At 33.9% G+C, this 22,300-nt stretch overlaps 1 protein-coding gene across 1 annotated transcript; it reads right to left on the bottom strand.

Annotated features, from left to right (window-relative positions):
• Positions 1–8,653: 8,653 nt before the first annotated feature.
• On the bottom strand, positions 8,654–11,500 carry LOC132717393 (potassium voltage-gated channel subfamily C member 1-like). Its single transcript, XM_060700853.1, has 3 exons — positions 11,144–11,500; positions 10,231–10,368; positions 8,654–9,943 (listed from the first exon to the last, which is right to left on the bottom strand). Exons 1-3 carry the CDS (start codon positions 11,498–11,500, stop codon positions 8,774–8,776), a joined length of 1,665 nt encoding a protein of 554 aa, XP_060556836.1. The 3' UTR covers positions 8,654–8,773.
• Between the last annotated feature and the right edge of the window lie 10,800 nt (positions 11,501–22,300).

Genomic DNA, 22,300 nt, shown 5'->3' with positions numbered 1-22,300 from the left:
TTTCAATATAATTTGGCACAAATGTTCATCATTGTGAGGCTGAGTGCCGTGCATAAAATTCAGGTCCCTGCGACCAAAGTCAAGGTCACACATCCTGTGCATATCTTCCCTACTGATTTTTTAAGGTTCATTAACAACACAGTGCCAAGGATAAAAACTTGCTTGCTGGATAACACTTATCCATAATGCCCCCATCTCCATCTAAAGCTTTCGTAAACGGGCGTATTTTGTGACTATGGCACCCTTGTTAGAAAGGGCAAAAGTTTTTTAGCAATTAAGATGTTCGGTGCTTGTTACTAAAGAAAGTAGGCATAAATGTAGAAAAACAAAGTAAATTAAACAAAGTATATTTTTCCCAAACCCTAAAATATAAATCACTATAACTTACTAAATCAAAAACAACAAAAAAATTGTTCAGGGTTTCCATTTAGTAATTTTTTGGGAAAAAATAAAATATATAAAAATAAAAAATTTTGAGAACGAAAATAAATTTTTTCGGTCATAATGGGCCTTCAAAAAAAACTTTAAATTTTGTTTATTGCATTTTAAAAGGGGCTCCAAAAGGGCTCAAAAAACTTTAAGCACATATTGAAAAAAATACTTTATTAATTGGGGCCCTTTTTGGAAAAAAACATGAAAAAATATTAAAAAATGCTTTAAATTAAAATTTAAATCATTAGGGGGATTTCCCATCCTGATTAATAATTCGTATGAACAAATTTCATCATAAAGACATTTGCACATTAAAAAAGATTATTTTGCAAAAATAATGTAAGTGAATTTTCTGAAATTTTGCGCACAAGATATTGATCTAGACCTATTCAATAAGACATTTGATATAAATTCAATGATTGAGATTCTGGGCAGTCAAATATATTTCACAATATATATTTTATATTCTCAAAGGCGTTCTTTTGATCTCTTGTTGAAGTAGTTAAATGCGAACATAACTTCGACGTCGTTTTCTTTCAAATGACCGAAATGCGATTGCTTTTTATTCAGATTATAACCACGTATAGTGACGTAATGTGTCGTAAAGAATCGTATTAAGTGGCAAGTGAATATTTAATACTAATGTGACATTTCGAACCATGGACATATAAGATTATAAGATTATAAGTTTTTAGGAAACAGTACTTCTTGCATATCAGACGGGCTTTCCTTTGGGGTTTCCCCAGCCGGAATTCATCTGGCAGGGGGGTCCAGATGAGTCCGTCTGTTACAAGGGCACTTTTTAGGAAACGTCATTTACCTTTATGAATAAGTGTAATTCATACGCTGTTGTAAGAAAGTAGTTAAGGTTGTAATGATACAAATTTAAAATATAATGGAATATGGAAGAATATGCAAGAAAAAATATCTAACATATGTTTGCGGTTCGGATCGGAATATCCGTCCCTCGGTCACCCGCCCATGGGCTGTAACTCGGCAAGCCTCGTTACCGCCCAAAGGGCGGGTCACCTCGGGACGGATATTCCGATCCGAACCGCAAAATATGACAGATATTATTAATATTTCGATCCATCAGTAAACTTCCAATAAAAACTGGATTGCGTTTTTAACACTTGCTTGTTGACTGCTTCCTGTCTTTATCAGTACTCCAGGCAGTGAGAATTGTAAAAGTCGAAAGAGAATCACATTACACGCCACGCCCACCTCAGAATATTAATCTATGACGTATGCCAAATATATTGAACAAACTGTATTTAAGTAGAGATATAGTGTTATTTTAAAAAAAAAACTCAAAATGTCAAGTGTCCAATAAAACAAATTTCATCTCGATTTTAACTCGATTTGCAGTAGAAAACAGCTGACTGCGATTTTCATGTGCATGCACGTGCACGGACCAGTAAATATTTCTATATTTTATTAAGCCTTTCAGTTTATGTCAATAAGAAAAAGACGTTGGAATTTGTTTTCTTCAGTTTTCTTCACTTTTGACATGCCTAGAATTCAGCAAAATTAACGCGAACGTGTCATTGCATTCTTAACGCTGGTATGACGATGAATGCCGTCGCTATAGATATTGGATGTTCTACTTGTGCTATTCGACACCATAGGCAACGTTTTCAAGCAACAGGACTTACAGAAGATCGACCACGCAGTGGACGTCCGCGCGTCACGACGCGTGCAAATCCCGCAATATTCAGAACACCCACCTGATGTGTAATCACTTCCAAACTGCCACTGTTACTGATGCTAACACCCCTGGTACACATACCAACCGTTTATCTGCCCAAACTGTGCGCAATCACTTGCGCGAGGGTGGGCTACATGGAAATCGACCCTATGTTGTTTTCTGAAGCGACGTCTCCGCGTAAATAATGTTAATTGGGCACATACACACGAACGCTTGCTTTCACAACAATTGAAAAGCGTTCATTTCTCTGGCGAGTTGAGGTTTTCCATTCATCGAACTGATGACAGGGTTCGAGTATACCTTAGGAGAAATGATCGTTATGCCGACTCCTGCGTGCCTGAACAAGATCGTTTTGGGGGTTGGTGTTCTGTCTTTGTCTGGTCAGGCATTGCACATGGCGTTCGCACTAATCTCGTCGTTATCGAAGGGATTTGAATGACAAAAGCTACCGAGAGGCGTGTTATCCCACTGTTTCAAATAATGCCAATATCACTCTTTTATACATAATAAAGTCATACAGCTCGGGACACGGTGAATAAAATAGCCCTGATATAAATCCCATCGAACACCTTTGGGATAATTCGGACCTGCGTGTTACTAGACGTCGCCCTTTTCCACCGTCATACGTCATTCAGCTAAGACAAACCTTAATTCAGGAATGAAACAACATTCCACAAGCCGAAATCAATACGCTGATCCGTTCTAGCAGACAGTTCTTCATGCTGAAGGTGGTCATACCCAATATCAATTTGTGATTTTGTTAGGCGACCCCTTCTGCATTTTAACTACCATTTCACTTTTTTTACAAACCCTACGCAATAATTATTTTCACAAAAATCCCATAAAAATACACTTTGAAAACATATAAATCTGAGATACCATAGTGCATCGATAAAATATATGTGGATTTCCGCTAATCCATATGTGCGCTTTAACTCGAAATGTGAGGGAGAAAATAGGTAAATCACATGGTAAGTTTTCAACTTTTTAAACATTTACATAAAATCCAAATCCAAATCTTTTTTAAGAAAATCAAGATGTGATTCTACCCTACATTCCTCTATACGTACCCATTTTTGTTCCGGATTTTTATACAGTTTTCGTGGAGATATTCTTTCCGTCGTGGGTTCTGGTGTGCTATGCTTATGAAGAAAATGTCGCTAAACTAACTTAAAATTCATCTGAGCTCCATAGGCTACGAAGAGATCCATAGGTGCATGATGCAACAATCATCATCATAATATCTGATCACTTCCTTAAAGCAATCAATGTTTTAATATTTTGTGTATCATTCTGTTATAAAAACTAATATTCGAAATAAACAGATCGTCGAGCTTGAATAACATCATTTGTTAAAAAGATAAAAGACATTTAGCATACTCAATGCATTGATTATAGCTATGTTTGAAAGTCAGAGACTATTTCAAACGTATATGAGCCGCGTCACGACAAAACCAACATAATGGGTTTGCGACCAGCATGGATCCAGACCAGCCTGCGCATCAGCGCAGTCTGATCAGGATCCATGCTGTTCGCTATCAGTTTCTCTACATGTAATAGGGTTGGTAAACGAACAGCATGGATCCTGATCAGACTGCGCGGGTGCGCAGGCTGGTCTGGATCCATGCTGGTCGCAAACGCATTACGTTGGTTTTGTCGTGACACGGCTCACATGTATGGTAGCTTCTGTATTGTCACTTATGTAAATAACAGTTAAAATGAGGTTAAAGAAAGTAACTTAAACGCCCTTGTCGCTTGTTTCATTAAAAATATTTCGAATTATTCTATACCTAAGTACAATATTAGTATTTGGCATGGATTGTTGTTTCCATAGAGTACCTTTATTTTGTATTATGAGAAATTTCTAGAAAAAAATCAAGGATAGTACAAACATAAAAACCGTCGGAATTAATCGGTAGCACTTACTTATACCATTCCACGCTTTTTTTTCAATATCATGATCATTTTTAAGATGTTGAACAGTTAAGATGTTTTTATTCTGGCGGATTTTCGAAGTTTGTGAAGTTGGCAGCCAAGCAGTCTGGCAGCCTAAAGAAAACTGAAAATAGTACAAACATGAAAATCGTCGGAAATGCATTTGTGACACTTACTTAGACCTTTCTACGCTTTTTTTTCAATATCGTGATATAGTTTATGATGTTGAACTGTTTTGTTTTTTTTATTAATTTTTCAACCTGCATGATGCTTTGAAATTTGTGAATTTAACAGCCTAGCAGTCTAATGAAAACTAAGGATAGTACAAACATGAAAACCGTCGGAAATAAATCGGTAGCACTTACTTATACCATTCCAAGCTTTTTTTTTTTACATCATGGGCATTATTTTTACAGATGTTGAATATTCGTTTTTTTTTTTTTCTGACGGATCATCGAAATGTGTAGCCTAGCAGCCTGAAGAAAGCTAAGAATAATACAAACATGAAAACCGTCGGAAATGCATCTGCGACACTTGCGTAGACCATTAAATTGACTTAAAAGCGAATGACGCATGTACTAAATCATTGCTAAACGAATAAAATCCTATTTTAAATAGCAAATAATTTGTTCCGGAACACTTTATTCTGTTTACATACATTATTCATTTGTGTTAATTAACATTTTTTTCGAGAATCAACCATATAATAATGAAAGCAATATAATTTTACTATTGATAAATTTGATAAAAATGTTTCATACGATATAGATTTAAACATTACCCTTTAACCAACATTTAAACATTATAAAATTCATACTTACCCTTTTTAAAGAAGTAAATATTTACTTGCTTCTGCGGCATGATGTGCCTTAAATTCAAATACGCTTGCGATTTGTAAATATTAAAACAAGGACAGAACATTTGCACGAGTAATCCAAACTATATTCTTCATGGAACTATATATTTCTTGAAGAGGTAAATTTACAATACCTTAGAGAAATGTTAATCATATCCATATATATGTAAATTGGACGCATGTTGATCATGAATACTTAAAATATTAGTCTTATAGTCAATTAATGAGCATCGTCTCAAGGTGCTTGTTTTCTGCTCATTATTGTATAGATTATATGACAATATAATATTGACTTTATGGGAATTTCATGACTTATATATTGATATATTCTTGAGAAAAATCTGTGTCTAACTGAATAGAAAAAAGATTGAAATCCAACCAGTATATAAATGGTATTTTTTGAAATTATGGTATTGTGGACGCGCAAAAGTGACCTCAGAAAAAAAGCGTGCTTATTTGGTGTTTAAACATACAAATAGATGTCTGAGTACCGCTTCCATTTTCCTTCCATTGAAAACTCATTTGGTAGGTATTATCATATTAAGATAGTCCAAGTTTCACAAACTATTTTGTTTTATTACTGCAGTATTTTATTGTTTGTACAGAAGTCGATTATGAGTTCGTTCACCATCCGAGTAAGGTAAGAACGTATATAATGCCCTTTATCATTATATTTATACATTTATTTCCTTCAGGGGTCATGCATTTGACAACCCAGACCGAAGAAGAACTGAGGTCGATTTCTGGGAGAAGTTATTGTAAAAAAACGTCGATAATATATGGCTTAATGATACCTAAAGCTCGTCATCAAATGCAAAATGATTATTAATAGTGAGATTTTATCACGTAAATAAATATGTATACGTTACTTTGAAAAATGACTTCTCCAAGTATCCCCACACCCCCAACCATCCACCCACCCCCTAAAATTAATAAATAAAGAAAGAAATATCAAGACTTATCATCATTGTCAGGAATCTACGCGATTATAATAGCCGCGTCACGACAAAACCAACATAATGTTGCGACCAGCATAGATCCAGACCAGCCTGCGCATCCGCGCAGTCTGATCAGGATCCATGCTGTTCGCTATCAGTTTCTCTACATGTAATAGAGTTGGTAAGCGAACAGCATGGGTCCTGATCAATCTGCGCGGATGCGCAGGCTGGTCTGGATCCATGCTGGTCGCAAACGCATTACGTTGGTTTTGTCGTGACGCGGCTCATATTTAGTTCAGCAAAAAGGGTTCACATCACAATGGATTATTCACAAATTTTTATCCCATCATTTCATTATCTTAAGATTGCTTAGAATATGTATATTTTATTAAGTTGAATTTAGTAACGTTATTCAGTTTTTGCTGTTATTTTTTCGGGGGAAAAAAACAACTACTAAATATCCATATTTCGTAAAAATAAAGTTGGCTCTATGACATTATTTAGTTTTGATCTAAATCCAAATAAGATATTTATCATAAATATGGTTATAAATGATTTGGGTAGAAATATAATTTGTTTTCTATTAAAAGTTAAAAAAGAATACTTAAATGTATTTTCCTATACAAGTCTATGTAAACAAGATATGTTTTTAAAACATGTATGCCCCCTATCGGCAGCCAATTAGTCATGTGATCAGGTTATTATGCATGACTTCTGACCCAGTGAATAAACAATTAATAAGGGTTATCTAGTATCTACTGGTCATGACTAGTCACAAGGTAATAATTATTGTGACCCCATAGGTTGTAGTTATTACAAATCTTACCAAATAATATATGCATAAATTTTATGAATCATGTAGGCCTCATTAATGACAGCCAAGTTGTTATATTACATAAGACCTTCAAATGTGTATACCAAAAGCATTTTTAGTTTAATATAAAAATATCAACCAAGGCAACTTGAGTTGTTGAGTTATTGGTCAGAAGCCGTCATTAAGTACAAGGTCAATATGACATTGACCCCTTGACCCCAAAATTAATAGGGGTCATCTACTGGTCATGACCAATCACCATATCAAAGTTTGAAGTTCCTAGGCCTAAGCGTTCTTTAGTTATTGATCGGAAACCGTTTTTACCTACAAGGTCAATGTGACCTTGACCTTAAACCCCTTGACTCCAACATCAATAGGGGTCATCTGCTGGCAATGACCAATCACCATACCAAGTTTGAAGTTCCTAGGCCTAAGCGTTCTTTAGTTATTGATCAGAAACCGTTTTTACTTACAAGGTCAATGTGACCTTGACCTTTGGCATCTTGACCCAAAACTCAATAGGGGTCATCTGCTGGTCACGACCAATCATCATACAAAGTTTGAAGTTCCTAGGCCTAAGAGTTTTTAGTTAATTGATCGGAAACCGTATTTACCTACAAGGTCAATGTGACCTTCACCTTTGACCCCTTGATCCCAAAATCAATAGGGGTCATCTGCTGGTCATGACCAATCACCATACCAAGTTTGAAGTTCCTAGGCCTAAGGGTTCTTTAGTTATTGATCGGAAACCGTTTTTACCTACAAGGTCAATGTGACCTTGACCTTTGACCCTTAACCCCAAACTCAATAGGGGTCATCTGCTGGTCATGACCAATCACCATACCAAGTTTGAAGTTCCTAGGCCTAAGGGTTCTTTAGTTATTGATCGGAAACCGTTTTACCTACAAGGTCAATGTGACCTTGACCTTTGACCCCTTGACCCCAAAATCAATAAGAGTCATCTACTGATCATGACCAATCACCATATCAAGTTTGAAGTCCCTAGGCCTAAGCGTTCTTTAGTTATTGATCGGAAACCGTTTTTACCTACAAGGTCAATGTGACCTTGACCTTTGACCCCTTAACCCCAGAATCAATAGGGGTCATCTGCTGGTCATAACCAATCACCGTACCAAGTTTGAAGTTCGTAGGCCTAAGGGTTCTTTAGTTATTGATCGGAAACCGTTTTTATTCAAGAGGTCAATTTGACCTTGACCTTTGACCCATTGACCCCAAAATCAATAGGGGTCATCTACTGATCATGATCAATCACCATACCAAGTTTAAAGTTCCTAGGCCTTAAGGTTCTTTAGTTATTGATCGGAAACCGTTTTTGCTTACAAGGTCAATGTGACCTTGACCTTTGATCCCTTGACCCCAAAATCAATAAGGGTCATCTACTGGTCATGACCAATCACCATACTAAGTTTGAAGTACCTAGGCCTAAGGGTTCTTTAGTTATCACTCGGAAACCATTTGGTCTACGGACCAACGGACCGACGGACCGACAAGTGCAAAGCAATATACCCCCTCTTCTCCGAAGTGGGGGCATAACTAAGTGACCCCAGAGACGGGACCAATTTTGAAAACAGTAATTTTCTATGCATAATATTTTATTTAACTATATTTTGTGAAACACTCTCGCTAAATTTTGAAATACAGTTCAAAAGACGACAAATTTAGTTGCATTAGTATAGATCACCTGCGAGTGTTGCTGTTGTTTTTAAAGACGTCACGATGTAGGCTTAAAGACGACTACATGCGCATACCTCCAGATATTATCGGTACAATGTATAAATAAATGCCTGTTGGACCGATTAATAAAAATAAAATTGGGTCGGTATAAAATGAAACTGTTAACAAATTCAACATATTCTATCAGTTCATTTGTTTCATTAATTCAAGCATTATTGCATAAATTTTATGATCAAAATGCAATATAAAGACCATTAACAATCAAACATATATCTTAATACATGTAAGGGATTTTGACAGAAGCACTAGATGCTTATTAAAGTTAATCTCGATAACTGATTACAACAATTAGTAATACATGGCGTGAAGATGGACATACTACATTAAGTGTATTATTAAGATTGGTCAAATGGAATTACTTGGGTACTATTTATTTTATGCTTAGTATCATTACTTTCTTTTTCTCGTCCCCATAACTTCGAATATGCATAAAAGAGCATGAAGTTGTTAACAAATATAGGTATGATTACAGCAATCACGCAAACACCAGTTATTGCACAAAGTACCCCGACCAACCTTGACAACGGTTGCTTAGGAACCATATCTCCATACCCTACCGTAGTCATGGTGATCAAAGACCACCAAAATGCATCAGGAATGTTTGGAAAATTTGGGTCTCCGGAAAAATATATGAAAGTCGAAAATAAGAGCATAGCAACAAACAGAAAAAGCGACATGTGCATAAGCTCCACACCGCTTGCCTTGAAAGCGTAAAGTAATACACGAAACCCAACTGGACTTTCCACGAGACGGAACATTTGTAAAATTCTAACTACTTGTAAACAATGTAAGATGTCAAGAACGGATGCCTCATATTTTTCTCTGGGAGAAATTGCCTCTACTATATACTTAGCATACATTACAGCAAGTGCAAACACGTCAACCCAGTGTAGAAATGAGTACAAAAGTTTACACCTAAAGGGACATACAACTATTCTTACAATCAAATCTATTGTGAAAAAAGCAATGCTGAAAAATTCAATAACATCTAAGAAAACAAATCGTGCGCGTGTGTTTTCTGGTAACGGTACTGTATTCAAGCTGTCTTCTGCTTCAGCTTCATTATTGACTGGTTCCGAATCTGTTGGTTCTTCTGGTGTAGGCTCTGGAGTTGTTTGAACGCCTGTTGTTGTGGCATTAATCCACTCTGTTTCTGCTTCCGGTTCAGCTTCTGATTCCACTTCCGGTTCTGCTTCTGATTCTACTTCCGGTTCAGCTTCTGATTCCACTTCCGGTTCAGCTTCTGATTCCACTTCCGGTTCTGTTTCTGATTCAACTTCCGGTTCTGGTAATGATTCAACTTCTGCATCAGACCTTGATTCTTCCTCTGCTTCTGCATCTATATTGCTTGTGTCATAAAAATGGTGACTATATATGTCCCATTCCTCGCCGAAATAAACTTTCCATTCATGAATATTAAGCGGTCGCTGGAATGTATGGTGTGTTCCGGCTACCAGCGCAAATAGGGAAACTGTGATGATAATCATATGTAGAATGAAATAAATCTGAAAATTGGAGAAAGGAAAACACAAATAAATGAGTGAATGATTAAAATTATTAACACATACGTTTACTAGTCTACTGTCTTGTATAATATTATTTGCCTTTTTACAAATCAGTATATTTATTTATTATGTCAGCTATACATGCGCATTTACATCTAAATCCAGTAAGTTTTATTTTAATTGATTTGTTCATCTTTTTCTTCTTCAAAAAAATAGGAATAATTCTAAGTAATAATGTCTCATCAATATGAAAGTAAAAAAAGAACAATAGAACTTATAAAACTTACTTTTGAGTAATATGAGTGATAAGGTTCGTTTAGAATCAACCATATCTTTGCCTGAATGCCCTGCCAGCCGGCGTGATAACTCAAGTCATCCAGAATACGTTTTTCTTCAGTCTTCCTCCTTTCATCTCTCTCAAGTATCTATTGTTGAAAAACAGCGACTCTAACATGGATGTATTAAAGCTAAATTCTTACATTTAAAGTGAATCGGTCTATTATTAAAGGTCTACAATACTAAATAATTACGTTGATAGTATAAAGTGTTAGACATAACAACAAATCACGTAAGAATTATACATGGAAGTTGTTGGCAAGTGTGAGATACATGATCCGACATTACATATACATATATCTATATAGCAGATAACAAAGTGTTTTAGAACAATATAAAATTATTTACCACATACATCGGCTATTCCAAATCACACAGAACTTTGTCAACATTTTCTAATTAACATTTCAAACATCATTTAATAAGAATATCCAAATGATACATTTCTATTGTTTTATCAATATTTGATTATTAATGGAAATGTGCCCATTGTAGAAAAATCCACTTTAAAATAAAAGAAAGTGGAATTGATCAATCCTGCTATAAAGCTAAATGTGACAGAAAGAAAATACATTTGTATAGGAAATCATGTTGATTTAAACAAGTTTGTTTCAGCTCTATTGCGAAACAAGTTCTTGCAACTTATATTAATCACTTTCGAGTCCGCTTCCTAGAACCAACCAGCACTGATGTCATATGAAGAAAATTGGCAGTGACCCGATTAGGGCTCGAACCCATAATCCCTGGGTTGAGAGGCAGACAATTTAACCACTAGGCCACCGATGCACTTAAATGTAAATTATGTTTAAAACTGGTATCAGAATTCAAATCACTTAATCACTTAAAATGCTAATTTATGGGTACCTTCAGTGCATTTTGGTCATCAAAATATGTCATATACTTAACGAAGCAACACTTTGCTAAATCTGTTTCCTCAATTCCCCAGAAGTTTAGCTCTTTACGAAAAATTGATGGACACATATCACTCGGAATATGTAGCTCTCCTCCTAAGTGCTCGTAAAATATTGCTTGAAATACACGAGAATCTCGTGCAACAAACACTTCCCCTTCCAATGCATGCAAATTATTTCTAAATTTAAGCGGCACTTTATTTCTTATGTTTAACCATACTGTGTTAAATACTTTAAATTTAGTTCCACTGATATTGACAACTTGAAATACAACTTCAGTAGGTTCCCCGTGATTTGCCGGATTTTCCATGTTATAACGCATCTTAAAGTGGCGCAAAGTTACAAAAATATTAACGTATAGACTTCAGTAAGGGAGTTATATACTGTTGAACAGCCAGTAACCTATCCAATTAGGTTTTATTTATAATAGTAACCGAATGCCATAGACGCGTGTATTTCTGCTAATGATTCAACACAATTATATAGAAATATTTATTGTATATTACATCGTTAGTTCATTATTCCTGTATAATTTGTAACGAATAGCAGTTTTCCCTACTGTTATCTTTACATAAATATACATGAATAATACAAAGACATTATATTATTCATGGCAATACATACTCTAATTTAGTGCGAATTACCTTCACGTAATTATAGGGTCAAATATCCTCAGGGTTATGATAAAAACATTCTAGAAAGATGTTTCAGTACAAGTTTACTTGATAAAGAACTTATTTATTGACCAACATGTAAAAATTGAGTCATCTAGTGATATAATAAATATGCCTACCCGATCTGGAACTAGACGTACATGACCACACCGTATTACTGGTTCCAGTATTGACAGATTGCTGCATTGACGACAGATGTCCACAATTTACTGATTTATGAATTTGACTGATATATTGATATGTCAAAAATTGCTGTAAATTTACTGTCCATTGACTAGAAATACTGTTGTGTAATTTTGACTCATTTCTCGGGTAAAAAATAGCTCGAGCGGGTTAAAAGTGACATACCTTCTCGTAAAAAATGATTTTTCAATTTTTGTTAAATCTTCCTCTCCATATTTTTTTTGTTGCTTTAATATATGTATCTCAAATTTTACAAACAATAAATTGTTTATACTGAAAATCTACAAAATTAAAATATTCGTAGTGGCATCTGCCATAATAAATAGAGATATTTTTCTGCGTACACTTGTGTGTTTGCTTTATTTCATTTTTTGCTTGGAATTATTCATAAAATGGTAGGCCTATTTAATCATTCTCTTAAAAAGAATATTGTTTTATGTTCGACCTTCTCCGGTCATCAACGGTCACCAGTTTCCAAAGACCTTCTTCTATATTTATCGATTATTGTCAACTATATTCCTGATACAAACGTTTATTTATTGAAAATAGTTAAATGAAATATCTTTATATCATTTAAAATGTTCCCCGCAGGTAACCATTTTACTTGTCATATTTTGGTAATGTTATGGTAAGACAGTATGGAACACGCTGCTTTTTTTAATGATACGGAACACACCGTTTTGTTTGTTGTTGTATTTTTTTACTCTGTTCCAATTTGTTATGTTCTCGTATTCGAATATGTAATATTTCTCTTTAAAATGTGTTTTTTTTTTTTCAAAGCAACACAAAAGGCCATCCATTAGTCCGATATATTGGTATATTATCATCATCTAAACTTAAATATATTTAACTTTGATTAAGTATTTCATTTTGAATTTTATGCATAAAAACTTCATAACAGTAGTTGTCTGTTGACAAATGCATTCACCAGCACATCACTTTCAAAATCTGAATGATTATGAACATTTTAACAATGAAGTATAGTACATTTTCAACGTGTATGACTTTGACACTTCAACGTTGATAAAACTGCAACGTTGCATAACAATTTTTAAATCCAAATATACATCTGGATGGAATTGAAATCTGACATGTATCAGTAACTCGATACAGTCATATCTTAGGTACACATGTTAGCATAACTAAGTTGATTCCTTATCATAATACCCTAGACCATGTTGACCTAGCGTCAGTTTTTTTTTCGATTTTTAGAAGTAATATTTTTTTGTGATTATTTAAGGTCGTTAACGTCAAACCAATTGCCTTTCACCGATGTAGTTCGAGCAAGTGTCATGTAAGAAATGCTATCCAGCTAGCTTACGCAACGTCGATTGTTCTACTAAGTGGCCCGTTTGTACCTGGAAAAAAACGCAGAAAGGGGCACCTGAGGACTTCTTCCATTCCACCCGTAAAGCTGGAAAGTCGCCATACGACCTGTAAGCCTACTGACTGTATTGATACGATCAAAACAAAATAAGTAAATTTTTAGTAGCAAAAACCAGACATGAACACTTATAAAACAATTTCAAAATGATTATGTAAATTGTAAAGATTGTGTAAAACTATTTGGGGTAGATATAGACTTTTTACTTAACTTTGATTAAACAGGTCACCAGAATGTGTAAAATAACTGAAAATAAATTACATATGCTTTTAAAAATTAGAAATTCTTTTAATTCCTTATTTATAAATCTTTATTAGGTCCAGTTTTAACTCATGTCCGTTAGTCTGGCATTTTTTGCTTTAAAACAAACACAGGAAAGCTTGAAAACTTCAGCATAGATCGAGCTCTAAGAATAGTTTTTCAATGATTTTAGCTCTACATATTACGCACTATGAAAACAGGTAAATATGCCTACACTACATTTATCAAGAATCAAAACTATAACCAAAAAGTGTTTAAATGCATTTACGTAAAATTACCTCGATCCATACATAAATGATTTAGTTCAATTCAAAAATTCAAATTTCTCTTTTAGGTATCAAACGTACAGTGTAGATATATACTAAGAATAAAAAAGTAACATATGGAAAGACTTCGTGTAGGTTTGAGGGCGCACAGATATGGAAGAGTCGCCCTAATGGCATCCGCAAGGTTGAACATTATCCTTGCTGTCCAAGTTCGTTTGTTAATTTAATTAAAATTTCTGTTTCTTCCGTTCATAAGAATATGCATGCAATTTCATTTTATTTAACTTTGTTATGTTATACTTTATGTGCTTTAAATAACATTTGTTCGTGCATTTTTGTTTTGTTTTATGCGCTACTTAAATAAAGTGAATTAAAATATTTTAGTAAATCTTTAATGATGCATAGATTTTAACCTACTAATTTATTTTGACTTTTGCTACATGTAATATACTATAATATAATTAAATTGTCAGCTCATTTATGCTATAGTGTTTTAATACATTTGAGCTGTTAGTCCTTTACAATATGTACTGTACATGTCACTATATTTTATTTTAAATTGTCATCTTATTGTATTAAATATTCTTTTAAAAATCTTACTACTTTTTTCAAACCTAACTTAATTGCACTAAGTTAAATTTATTTTACTTTCTCAGACTTGTTACAAGTTAGTTATATTGTTCACGTCTCTGTTAAAATAATGTCAGTATATAACTTATTAGCTAATGTTTTGAAAATCTTGTAATTTGTAACCGACTTAGGATATCTTGTATCTTTAGTATCACACATCCTATATCAAGATTTAGTGTACTGATACCTTAAATGTAACACGGGCATGCGTATAAATTACTTCCGTAAATTTATTTACTTCCGGGAAAGTTAGGAAAGTAAAATTTAACATTTCATGTTTTATTTGCATATTATTAGGTAAACTGCATACACTGAATGAAACATAAACGAAACAGATAAAGAACTTAATGGTATTTAAATGATTTCATCATTTTTATTGCTAAAACTCCTGATTTATTTTAATAAGTCGCTTAGTCAGTGTTAGTCAACATGTCAATTGATGTTAAATCTACTTTTTTGTTAGTCAGTATAATATGTGAAGTTTGTTCATTCATAAACGGATTTTGCAATGAACCAGTAAAGTGTGTATATAACTGCTATCCAACTGTCCCCTCCCCATCCCATTGTTCAGTGGAGATTAATGGTTTGTTTATTTGAGCCAAATATATAAAATTTGATTTACAAACTACAGAATCGAGACAGTTCATCCCACTGACATTTCACCCCTAGCTTTTTGCAGACACTCAATTTGATTGAGACACTTCACACCCCTCTCCCATTTTTATTTTGTGTTTTGCAGAATTTCAGAAATGGTGATAAAAAACTTGAAATGTAATCAATTAATCAGGGCTCACACTGGCTCAAATAAAATAATAGCCAATAATTTTAACTTAAAAAAATAATAGCCAAAAGTTCAGCGGACTATTCACGAATTAGCGATTAACAAGTTGACATAAGCAGTTGATTAAATAAACATTACATTTATATCTTTCAGTTTTATAAGGATTCTCAAATAAACTGATACATTTGTGTATATTGATAACTACCTTTTTTTAAATAGAACCACAACTTTAATTGTTATTATAGAACAGAATAAAAACGTTATAATTAGTATAATTACTGTATAACAATAATATTAAAGATTCATTATAACTTTACATAATGCTCTTATCAGACAACTTTTTTTGTTTGTTCTAATCAAATTTTGTCAGCTATAACCACTGTCAATTTCACACAGAACTGGAGTAGATCTAGGTCATATATATATTAGCCTATAGAAATAACACAAGTTTGCAAACTCATTCACAGAATGCAGCCTTTTTTCTGAATAATTTACTGAAAAATATCATCATCACCAATGTAATACAAATTTTCTGCCATAGTAGTAAAGATTTTTAAACAAAACATAGCTTAATTCACCTTTAAATAAATATCAAAATTATCGGTGTCGCGAAAATATGTGACAATCGGATTTTTCCTGTTTTCTTGAGAAATATTCACAATTTTGGTTGTTGTGCAAATAGTTGTTTGGAATTTAATACTTTTTAAATATTTTACCATTGTTTTCCACTGGCGATTTAGTCAAGTAGCTTAAAAAAAATCAAAATTTGCAATTACTGGAATTCACGGTAAATTTTGGGTAAGTCAATATCCAGTTTATCAATTTTAAAACGATTTTTGTGGCTAATTGACGGATATTTGATGGCTATTATAAATGCTGGACAATATCTTTAAAGTACTTATACAATTATACATCTTGCATGTATTTTATCACCTCGGGCAATATAGTTAGCAGCACGTGACCGGTAAAAAGTTGACACTCGATTAAATGCACCCTGCTGGTGTTAATTGGGACTACTGCATTCATTATCGATTTTTACACCTTATATAAACACTGTTGGAAGTAAAAAATAATCGCCAGATTTTGTAGCCAAAATGCAAAAATAATCGCAAATGGCGACTATGGCGACCGACAGCGTGAGCCCTGATTAATGGTGATCATAAAAAATGTCTGTCTATTCTTTTAACATATCTTAGTGCTCGCCAATTTTTTTAAGCCAATCACCGACGAGGATTTTTCAAATTTTCAGGTTTCAAATCTTAATAGAACAGATTTTATATAAACTGGACATTTTATATTATAAAACGCAAGTGGGCGGAGCTAAGTTTCGAAGAGCGCTAAAGTGAAATATACGCATGTGCAGAGATCTTGAAGTTTACTCCTACTAATCAATATTTATGCATCATGTTTTTTTCCATACACGCACATGTATATCGTCACTACAGCATATATTTTAAAAAAAGAGGTTCATTGAAATGAAAACAGGCAAAATAACAGTAAAAAATGTTTTATTACTTACGGAACCAGTATCATTTTATAATTTCCAAATAAAAAGTTCACTTTATTCCCAGGGCTCGCGCTGGCAGGAGCCAATGAGCAAATTGGCACCAGAATAATTCAATTGGCTCAAGAAAATCACGATTGGCTCGAACTTACGAAAAGTATGACTTTTGGAATCTCCAGTCTAAATTTAGCATTTTCTATTTTAAGAATGGAAAAGTTGCATTTGGTTTTCCATCTGCAACTTCCGTTTTATCACTTCTTATCTCAAAACACAGCGACACAGTCTACTTTTTTTTTGTGGGTCATTGACAGGTTTATATTTGTAACTTCCCTTCTGAATGAAATATTGATATGAACAGTAACACAGTCTAATACACTGACCTCGCGGTATGTTTACATGTTTATCAACTGATAAATATGACATTAATTGGTGTGAAAAAACCTGGCAAATTGTTGAATATGCACTGGATAATTGGTCTTAATATTCAATATGAAACAATAACTAGAGGCATCTCAAGATTATCGCTAATCAAATCAGCAGTTGTGTATAAAATAGCGACAAATTATGTTGCAGTTGGCCACTTAACCAGTAAATTTAATTGTTGTTGTTAAACATATCAAAGTAATTCCGAGTTGGTTTTTTTTTTTTTTGGGAGGGGGGGTTATTGTCAATTAAATATGACTTAATTATGACTCAAAAATCATAAAATTGGGGAGGAATTAATTTGACATTTGAAGCTTTACAGAGTATTCTTGAAAATAATTGACCTTATTGTCATTTTCATGTAAAGGGAACCTTGCAGCCTAACTTTTGACAAATGCTATAATTACTGACCTCAAGGCTTTTATATGATTACTGACTGTAAATTATATATGTAAGATTTGTTAATTTGATAAAAATGTAGCTACCAAAATAAAGTTGGATATAGTTCATGTTTTTCTAAATATCTCATGCCGTACCATTGCCTGATTTGAAAGTAAAATACAGGCAGGCAATTTTCGCCGTGAAAAATTGGCTCAAAGAAAAAAAAGACTATGGCGACCGACAGCGTGAGCCCTGATTAATGGTGATCATAAAAAATGTCTGTCTATTCTTTTAACATATCTTAGTGCTCGCCAATTTTTTTAAGCCAATCACCGACGAGGATTTTTCAAATTTTCAGGTTTCAAATCTTAATAGAACAGATTTTATATAAACTGGACATTTTATATTATAAAACGCAAGTGGGCGGAGCTAAGTTTCGAAGAGCGCTAAAGTGAAATATACGCATGTGCAGAGATCTTGAAGTTTACTCCTACTAATCAATATTTATGCATCATGTTTTTTTCCATACACGCACATGTATATCGTCACTACAGCATATATTTAAAAAAAGAGGTTCATTGAAATGAAAACAGGCAAAATAACAGTAAAAAATGTTTTATTACTTACGGAACCAGTATCATTTTATAATTTCCAAATAAAAAGTTCACTTTATTCCCAGGGCTCGCGCTGGCAGGAGCCAATGAGCAAATTGGCACCAGAATAATTCAATTGGCTCAAGAAAATCACGATTGGCTCGAACTTACGAAAAGTATGACTTTTGGAATCTCCAGTCTAAATTTAGCATTTTCTATTTTAAGAATGGAAAAGTTGCATTTGGTTTTCCATCTGCAACTTCCGTTTTATCACTTCTTATCTCAAAACACAGCGACACAGTCTACTTTTTTTTTGTGGGTCATTGACAGGTTTATATTTGTAACTTCCCTTCTGAATGAAATATTGATATGAACAGTAACACAGTCTAATACACTGACCTCGCGGTATGTTTACATGTTTATCAACTGATAAATATGACATTAATTGGTGTGAAAAAACCCTGGCAAATTGTTGAATATGCACTGGATAATTGGTCTTAATATTCAATATGAAACAATAACTAGAGGCATCTCAAGATTATCGCTAATCAAATCAGCAGTTGTGTATAAAATAGCGACAAATTATGTTGCAGTTGGCCACTTAACCAGTAAATTTAATTGTTGTTGTTAAACATATCAAAGTAATTCCGAGTTGGTTTTTTTTTTTTTTGGGAGGGGGGGTTATTGTCAATTAAATATGACTTAATTATGACTCAAAAATCATAAAATTGGGGAGGAATTAATTTGACATTTGAAGCTTTACAGAGTATTCTTGAAAATAATTGACCTTATTGTCATTTTCATGTAAAGGAACCTTGCAGCCTAACTTTTGACAAATGCTATAATTACTGACCTCAAGGCTTTTATATGATTACTGACTGTAAATTATATATGTAAGATTTGTTAATTTGATAAAAATGTAGCTACCAAAATAAAGTTGGATATAGTTCATGTTTTTCTAAATATCTCATGCCGTACCATTGCCTGATTTGAAAGTAAAATACAGGCAGGCAATTTTCGCCGTGAAAAATTGGCTCAAAGAAAAAATTTGCCAGCGCTAGCCCTGATTCCAACAAAGTATGTATGTAATAGTTCTTACTTTTTATGTAAATATTACAGCCCGTGTTGCTGCAAAACCGAAAGTAGGGTGTTTTTATGAATTTTACATTTATTTTTGACAATATACTGCCATTTGTCCGAAGATGACATGTATATGAACATAATAAATATGTATGATGCATAATATGTTATCAAGCCACAGGTTCATTTCAGCCCAAAAAATATGTCGAGGTGACGGGCGAGGCAAGACATGTCGACTTTTTGTAGCTTATTGTGAAGTTGCAGTACATGAAAATCGGGCACATGACAATTCGGCACATAAATAAAACATTATAGTGCTCCGTGGTATACATCTTTTCTACGTGTCATACCTCCTTTCCTTATTACAATGAAACTTTACTGCATTGTTATCCATCGCTGGTTTGTTTTTTGCAGAGAATGACCTGTGCATGTTCAAAGAGGGTACCGTTTGAGAATATTTCGCAAAGAGGGTACCGATATGGATATGCACCGTGATATTGTCTGATTTACCTACACAGAATGCGGGAATTAGCTATTCAAAACACGTGACCCGAAAATGTGTACCGCTACCTCTTCCAAATATGGTTATACACATATAGGCTATCGTGTGACGTCACGCAGTGTGTTGGGCGGAAAAAAATGGGCGGAGCACTAAGCCGGTTAGAGTGCATATTGGATGTTGTCTGATGTTCTTCGTAAATAAGAAAGCTACAGTCGCTTCGCAAGCTCCGCTCCTTTTTAGCTTTCTTATTTACGAAGAACACCCAATATGCACTCTAACCTATACATAGCAGGGTCTTTTTTGGCTTATTTTATAGCTGTCAGTGGGTCACATTCCCAATTGAAAATAGTATATTATTTTCCCAATCCACTGGAAAAAATTGCCAATTGAAAGTTACAAAATAAAGATATTGAATTCTAAAATCTTTGAAAATAAGGGTTTCTTCACTGTAATAGTGATTAACCTTTTACCCCATGAGCATATTGTGAAAAATGGCAGTTTTCAGTGTAAAGCCCCCTGTTACAAGTTCAAACTGATATTATGAAACTATGAAAAATGCTTCAATACCAGGGCTCACGCTGTCGGTCGCCATAGTCGCCATTGGCGATTATTTTATAAGATTGGCGATTATTTTTGCATTTTGGCTACACAATTTGGCTATTATTTTCTACTTCCAACAGTGTTTACATAAGGTGTAAAAATCGATAATGAATGCAGTAGACCCAATTAACACCAGCGGGGTAGATTTAATTGAGTGTTAACTTTTTATTGGTCAGGCGTTGCTTACTATTGCCCGAGGTGATAAAAATAGGACATAAAAATACATGCAGGTGATAAAAATACATGAGAGATGTAAAATTGTTTAAGTACTTTAAAGATATTGTCCAGCATTATAAAAGCCATCAAATATCCGTCAATTAGCCACAAAATAATCTTCTTAAAATTGATAAACTGGATATTGACCAACCCAAAAGCTACCGTAAATTGCAGTAATGGCAAATTTTGATTTGTTTTGTTTTAAGCTGCTTGACTAAATCGCCAGTGGAAAACATTGATAAAATATTTATAAAGTATTTACTTCCAACCAACTATTTGCACAACAACCAAATTGTGAAGATTTCTTCAGAAAAAATCCGATTGTCACATAATTTCGCGACACCGATAATTTTGATATTTATTTAAAGGTGAAAATAAGCTATGCTCTGTTTAAAAATCTTTACTACTATGGCAGAAAATTTGTATTACATTGGTCATGATGACATTTTTCAGTAAGTTATTCAGAAAAAAGGCTGCATTTTGTGAATGAGTTTGCAAGTGTTATTTCGACCTAGATCTACTCCAGTTCTGTGTCAAATGTGGAAATTGACAGTGGTTATAGCTGCCAAATTTTGATTAGAACAAACAAAAGAAATTGTCTGATAACAGCATTATGTAAAGTTATAATGAATCTTTAATTTTATTCTTATACAGTTATTATACTATATAACATTTTTATTTTGTTCTATAATAGCAATTAAAGTTGTGGTTCTATGTAAAAAAAAAAGGTAGTTATCAATATACACAAATGTATCAGTTTATTTGAGACTCTTTATAAAACTGAAAATGTTTTATATGTAATGTTTATTTAATCAATTAACTGCTTATGTTGTTGATGGCTAAATCGTGAATAGTCCGCTGAACTTTTGGCTATTGTATTTTTAAGGAAAAAATATTGGCTATTATTTTATTTGAGCCAGTGTGAGCCCTGAATACTGATGAAACTTGGCACAAATGTTGACTACACCATAGCCTCTGTAACAGCATGCTAAATCTTAAATTTCCTGTTACCATGGCAATGGGGGACGTCTCAAAATTGTGAAAATTCACTATTTTGCATTGTTTTTTTCATTCAAACTGATTTCAAAGTGCTGCAACTTCTCAATGAATTGAGATAGAGTAAAAGGCTTTTCAGCGTTGGTTACTAGTTACCCTGAGATTGACCTGAGGCCAATTTTTAGCTTACACACAAGTCACATGTCCAACATTTTCTTGGCGATGAGGGGGACTACCGCTCCCTTTCAAACCCCACAGACAGAAGGGGGCACATCCTGTACGGACAAGTGAAAATTTTCAAGAATAAACTATGTAAATATCATAATTATGGACAAGTTAAAAAATGCTTCACATAAAAACCGACAAGTAAGTCAAAATCAGATTTTGCCGGCCCTGCCCTGATGTACCATTTTCATTGGAGGCGACGCCCAAAAAATGGTCACTTTTTAGCTCAGCTGTCACAAAGTGACAGGGTGAGCTTTTGTGATCGCTTTTCGTCCGGCGTCCGTCCGGCGTCCGTCCGTCCGTAAACTTTTACTTTAAATGACATCTCCTCATAAACCACTAAGCCAATTTCATCCAAACTTCACAGGAATGTTCCTTTGGTGGTCACCTTTAAAAATTGTTCAAAGAATT

Source organism: Ruditapes philippinarum, unplaced genomic scaffold (genome assembly GCF_026571515.1).
Source record: "Ruditapes philippinarum isolate M1 unplaced genomic scaffold, ASM2657151v2 ctg7790_1_1_1_1, whole genome shotgun sequence".
In the NCBI taxonomy this organism is placed as follows: Eukaryota; Metazoa; Mollusca; class Bivalvia; order Venerida; family Veneridae; genus Ruditapes; species Ruditapes philippinarum.
Note: the sequence above shows the minus strand (reverse complement) of the source record. Positions and strands in the feature narration are given on the sequence as shown.